We start from the raw sequence: 6,626 nt of genomic DNA, 5'->3' as shown, positions 1-6,626 counted from the left end.
CGGGGCTTAAAAAAGCACTTGATGTAGAAGAACTGAATAAAACTCAGTATATGAATTCCTTCTAGGTTTCAGTAATCAGGAGATGGCAAGTCCTAGACCATCTATTTCCTGTCGTTCTCCTCGGAGGAGTCGAAGGATCCCTGCTGACCGTTGGCTCTGACGCCGTTGGGGCTGACGGGGACGGCGTTGGACTCGAGCACGCGGTAGCCATCTTCGTCAGCGACGTACCTCACGAAGAACTCGGTGCCTTCAGGAGATGTCCAACTGTGGAGAAAATCGAAGGATAAAATTATATTAATTATTACATATCATTTTGAAAAGAAGTATATGGTAGAAATGCGCTCTTTCAAGTGTCCACTGTTATTGAGAGTATCATATATTTTTGATCATATACTGTCTTATCATTAACTTAAAATCTCTTGTTGGTAGTAACATTTATGAATAAATGTTGAATAGTAGATGTATCTCTCACTCTTTATATATAGCTGTATATATATGTATATATATACATATATATATATATATATATATATATATATATATATATATATATATATATATATGTGTGTGTGTGTGTGTGTGTGTGCGTGTGTGTGTGTGTGTGTGTGTGTAAGTGTGTAAACATATTTGGTTCATACCTATAAGATCCAGTGATGACCTGATCATCATCAATATCTTGTTCGTGATGGATGTCATCAAGGTCCAGATCAAGGACGGAATCGGGGCGAGCCAGGGTCACGGCGGCAACCAGACCCAAAAGAACGAACAACTGAAGAAAAGAAAAAATCAATGAACCAAAGATATTTTATATTTTCAAATATATAAATAATATGGAAGAATATCTGGTCTCTTAGTAAGAAATGTTGCTATGAATTTGATCAAATGAAAATTAGAAATAAAAGAAAATGTATAAATAAATAGACTACATGTATAAGATTTGGTCTTGATGTTTAAAGAACAATTCAAATTGACACTGAATCTTTGTATAGAAGCTATAAAAGAGTTATTTACTGTATTTTAGAATAACTTCAGTAGCAAACTGTAATGCGACGGAAAAATGAAATGGCTACTTTTAATATGAGCTACTTACAGTGAACTTCATGATTGGTTTGTTGAGCAGCAAGTGATGAAGGATCAGATTCACTCTCTCCTTTTATACTGTTCACTGAAGGGCCAAAAGGGATATCCTCCTACTACCACCTTCACTTCTTCTTCTTCTTCTTCTTCTTCTTTGTTTTTTTGGGTGCCATCACACCGTTCACTCTCCTGTCAGTCGTCCTTGATGGACGCCCCTATTCCTTATGGCCCAGTTAACCTCCTTATCGACTACTCTCAAGGATTATGGCCTCCGTATGTTTGCTCTCATTTCATGTGGACTTTTTTTCTTCATGCTATCTGGGTGTTATATTGGTGGGATTATTTCATGAATACGTCAAATCAAAATTTATTGTGAGAAAGAGTAAAACCTTTGAAATTGTGTATTTCATGCAATTGCCAATTCTAAAATTTAATGAACTATCAAATGGATTGTAAAAGATGAAGATATTATTTGGTTCAACATTATTTAAAGCGTTCATGAGAATCTAACTCCGTCTGGAAAACAATGACACATCGAAAATCTATTGTCTTACTTATTCTCTGAAACCATTTGTTCAATAACTATGGTCTAATTAGCTCAATGATATCATATTATTTCTTATTTTTGTTGCTTTCCTAGTCATTATTCTCTGTTCCAAAAAGAAAAAGTTGTTAGCATACATATATTTTCAATTAATTCTATATCGAGATAATGTCTTATTCTTTTATGAGAAAAAAAATATACAATGAAAGGTTGATACATACTATGCCTGTTCTTCATACCTGCAGTATCTTAAGCAAGTTTGATATATTTAAAAAATCTTGTATAAGCGACTTGCCAGTGATGGCACTCCTTTTGGAGAATCAAAGAGTGAAAAAAAATGCATCATCCTTTTTCACACTGTTGCTGTAATCTTTCTAAGCCTACAAGAACTCAAAGCTCTACGCTAACGTAATTAGCTTTTATTCGTAAATTCTGCTTAAAGCATTTTGCCACTTCTGCGTCTGAAAGCTTACTAATTGCTGGAGCCTGGTACGTTAAGTTTCCGTGCAGTTGCCACGTTCATACGATCTAGCAGTGACAGGCTCAATACCTGAACGAAAACCTGACCGTACCTGCAAAATATTGTCCCCGAGAAACCTCACTGGCATTTGCAGGTAACGGTCCGTGTTGGTCCGTTACAGTGTAAATGCTATAATGTAAATCATATAGAAGAATATTTTCCTTGCCGCTACGGTACAGAAACGTGCAAGTGAATTGACGTAAGCGAGGAAAAACTAGCCTTTATTGTAAAATATAACGAAAGGTAATATTTTTTCTTGACATCAGATGTAATACACTTGAAAATTTGAATTAAAAAACGGTAAATGTCTGGCAACATTTATTCCAGGATTTTTACCGTAAAAACGGATTTATTTATTTATTTATTTATTTATTTATTTACCCGTAAAATATAATAACAGAGTAAGGTAAAATTACGGTGTCGTGTATTTTACTGAAATAGGGCTGAGAACTGTATATTTTTACGTAGCATTTCCGATTAATATTATGGGTTTTTTAACAGTATGCATAACATTCCCAGAGTGGGAATTGAAAGAGATTAGGATAGGATTCATCACTCTCTCTCTCTCTCTCTCTCTCTCTCTCTCTCTCTCTCTCTCTCTCTCTCTCTCTCTCTCTCTCTCTCTCTCTCCAATTAAGTATAATAAAATTCTCCATTTTAGGACGTTAGAAAACATGCTTGTTAGAAAAAAGCTTAGGTACAAAAATTTAGTGCCGAAGACAATGATAATTTATTTCAGACAAATACAAATATAATAAAAAACGACTTGGAAATAAAAAATCAACTATGTACAACCTAATTAAATAGTGAAATAGATGAGGTTAGGCTTAATTAAATTGAATAAGTTTCTAAGATTTTATGATACTGGTTCTGTCTTGTGTAAGAAATAGAACATTTTTGAGTAAAGGTCACATTTTACCCAAGGAGATAATTAAACAATTTAGGTAACATTTGTATTTTTTAGAGTTTGCTCGGTAAATGTTTATACGCTCTTTGTGTCATTGATAGTCTTGAATGTTATGAGCATACTGTAGTTTTTATAGCTTTTATAGCTCTGAAACATTCACGCGTTGTCGTATTTTGTAGTGGATTCCATAGCTTAAAAAATTCACTAACTTTTCATCCGTAGATCTGTTGGTTAAGGATTCATTTTCTTCTGAAACTCGGTATTCTTGCATTCGGTTATGTATATGTATTGGAATGGATGACAATATAAACAACTTGATACTCTATAGTAAAGATTTACTTAATAACTAACGTTATTGTTTTTATAATGGTGTTTCATCTAAGAAATACTGAGAGGCCCAGAAAGTTGACTATGTTTGTTTCAACTAATGCATTTGCTTCTACTGATAAGACATTTATATCTTTATTCATAAACCAACGTTGCTCAACAGAAGATCAAAACGCTTTGTCAACTTACATTCAAACTTAAATAATACTTTTCTGACACAATTCCTACAAACTCTTGTGTTAGATCAATGTCGTGAATAATAAAAAAACACCCACTACGTTCCTTATTTGTCTGTAAACATTCGAAGATCTGAACCTCTCGACCACGCCCTGATCTGCTTTGAAGACTAATGGTTTACAGTTGCAGATTTGTTGGAGGTTACAAAGGAAAAGTAAAATAGTTGGACACAACATTCCATCCCATATCAGTGATGTCCTTGGTTTGATTTCAGAGGATGTAAGGTCTCACATAATTCGTTATAGATTGTTTGTTTGATTAGCAACTACCTCTAAGAACAGAAATATTTGTTAGTGTATTAAGTTTGAATATTGGTTAATGACAAATTCACCTTGTAGAGACATATGGAAATTCTCCCAAAAAGAAAATTTCGTAAGAGGTAAAGAATAGCCACTAATTCATAAAATGTTTCTTTTTATTTCGTTCATAAATATATAATTTAAACAGATAAGAGGACAGAGCTTGATAAAACACCAATTCAAAACTGAATGAAACTCAATATGAGAAGTCCTTTTCTATTTCGGTAATCAGGAGATGGAAAGTCCTAAACCATCTATTTACTGTCGTTCTCCTCGGAGGAGTCGAAGGATCCCTGCTGGCCGTTGGCTCTGACGCCGTTGGAGCTGACGGGGACGGCGTTGGACTCGAGCACGCGGTAGCCGTCTTCGTCAGCGACGTACCTCACGAAGAACTCGGTGCCTTCAGGAGATGTCCAGCTAAAAGAATAATGTGTTATAATCTACACAATAAAGGAAAGAAAAATCAGAGTAGGCTACTGATGTTATTCGTATGAGAATTTAAATAGGAATAGGGAGAGAAACAATTCATTAACAGTTATAGATAATAGAATGATAATGAAGCGCTTTATCAGAAAATTCATAGTACAATGATTCTTATAAAAGAAACAAGAATCAAAGTAAAAAAAAAAAGGCTTATAAAAATAAGTTTAATAAACTATATTCGAATATTCGATAATTGAACAAGATCTATATTAAGAAATGTTTAGAGAAAATATGGGTGTTAATGAGTCTGCTGAAGACAATTTATAAGGTAATCAAATTATACTTAAAAACTGAAAATTGAGTCTGATGATGAATTTCTAAATTGAAACTGAAGCCTGGTTCTACCTGTAGGTTCCAGTGATGACCTGATCTTCATCGATGTCCTGGTCGTGATGGATATCATCCAGGTCCAGGTCAAGAACGGAGTCTGGACGAGCGACGGACACTGCGGCCACAAGACCCAAAATAATAAATAGCTGAAAGAAATTTTTTAATAAAATTAAAGATTGTTTGAAAAATGGTAATATCGCTTGAAAACTTCACGCATTATATCATGTAATAAGATACACTTTAGGTATTCAATTTAATAGTGGGTGATATAAACATCGAAATAGGTTTGATAAATATGTACAACGTAATAGTCACTTGGAGTAAAAAATCCCCGATAGTAGGTTTCAAGGGAACTCAAATCTTAAATAAAGTCAGAACCACAGAATAAAAGTATAATTTTGAAAAAAAAAAAAAAACAATTTTTCTACTATAATAAATGTTTTTTTTTTTTTTTTTTTTTTTTTTTTTTTTTTTTTTTTTTTGTACAAGAGTTTACTAAGGGTACTAAGTCTAGCTTCAAGATAATGGAGGAAAATCGTTTCCTGGCAATGAAAAAAACTATATTTCACTGATACAAAAGTGACGCTAAAACCCAAAAAACAATGAAAGTACGTTATCAATGTTTTGATGAAATTTTTTTTTTATAAATCCTTCAGGTAAAACTCACAGTCAGCTTCATGATGTTTATTGCTACGACAAGCGTTTGACAGACCATCTTAAATCGTCGCCCGTTTTATACATTTGCCGAAAGGACTTTCACCTATTATCTGCCCACATCTAACTTCATTTCCCTTTATTATTTTTTCTTAGTTCCTGTTGGTGCCAGGCTCTCTCTCTCTCTCTCTCTCTCTCTCTCTCTCTCTCTCTCTCTCTCTCTCTCTCTCTCTCTATATATATATATATAACTTCAAGGACTTCCTTCTCTCTCTCTCTCTCTCTCTCTCTCTCTCTCTCTCTCTCTCTCTATATATATATATATAGATATATATATATATATATATATATATAACTTCAAGGACTTCCTTCTCTCTCTCTCTCTCTCTCTCTCTCTCTCTCTCTCTCTCTCTCTCTCTCTCTCTCTCTCTCTCTCTCTCTCTAACTTGAAGGACGTCCTTTTCCCAAAAATTCTAGCTTACATTTTTATCAACAACCGCTAGATGGATGTGAGATGGTAAGCTATGTTTACAAATAAACAAACATAGAGAAGAACATACAAAGTTATAAAATGTATATATATATATATATATATATATATATATATTTATATATACATATATTATACATATATATGTGTATATGTATGTATACTGTATATGTAAATTTCACTATGTGAAACTTGCCTTTTGGGGTTCCTAATATCTCCTTACATTAAATGATTTTTGGGCGTTGACAAAAATGTATATTATTTTACTTTTAACTTGAACAGAAAAAGGTGTAATCTAAAACCACCCCTTTAAAGGAAATGAAATTATTGCTTTAGTTTTGATCGTTATCCTTTTAACACAAGGACGCTGAAAAATCTATGATTTTATTAGAAAACGGGAAGGATCTAAGTGAAAGGTTTGATGCAACCGGACTGTATATTATTCACGAACATGAAACACACACACACACACACACACACACACATATATATATATATATATATATATATATATATATATATATATATATGTATATATATAAATATATACATCTATATATATACAGTATATATATATATATATATATATATATATATATATATGTATATATATATGAATATCGATATATATATGTATATATATATGTATATATATATATATATATATATATATATATATTCATGTGTGTGCATGTTTATTTGTATATATAAATGCTTACACATATTATTTATACACACAAATAAACAAAAACATATAT

General features: G+C 32.5%; 2 protein-coding genes across 2 annotated transcripts; both read right to left on the bottom strand.

Annotated features, from left to right (window-relative positions):
• LOC137627745 (cuticular protein 47Eg-like) lies at positions 1–775 on the bottom strand (the record flags this gene model as incomplete). The annotated part of the gene is made up of 2 exons (XM_068359021.1): positions 1–264; positions 639–775. Coding segments are annotated over 2 exons (300 nt in total), but the record flags the coding sequence as incomplete, so codon positions are not given.
• Positions 776–4,110: 3,335 nt separating this feature from the next.
• On the bottom strand, positions 4,111–5,419 carry LOC137627741 (larval cuticle protein 2-like). Its single transcript, XM_068359016.1, has 3 exons — positions 5,392–5,419; positions 4,740–4,870; positions 4,111–4,328 (listed from the first exon to the last, which is right to left on the bottom strand). Exons 1-3 carry the CDS (start codon positions 5,401–5,403, stop codon positions 4,166–4,168), a joined length of 306 nt encoding a protein of 101 aa, XP_068215117.1. The 5' UTR covers positions 5,404–5,419; the 3' UTR covers positions 4,111–4,165.
• Positions 5,420–6,626: the final 1,207 nt, after the last annotated feature.

The sequence above is a fragment of the Palaemon carinicauda genome, chromosome 35 (assembly GCF_036898095.1).
Source record: "Palaemon carinicauda isolate YSFRI2023 chromosome 35, ASM3689809v2, whole genome shotgun sequence".
NCBI classification, from domain to species: Eukaryota; Metazoa; Arthropoda; class Malacostraca; order Decapoda; family Palaemonidae; genus Palaemon; species Palaemon carinicauda.
This window is presented reverse-complemented; position numbering and strand designations above follow the sequence as displayed.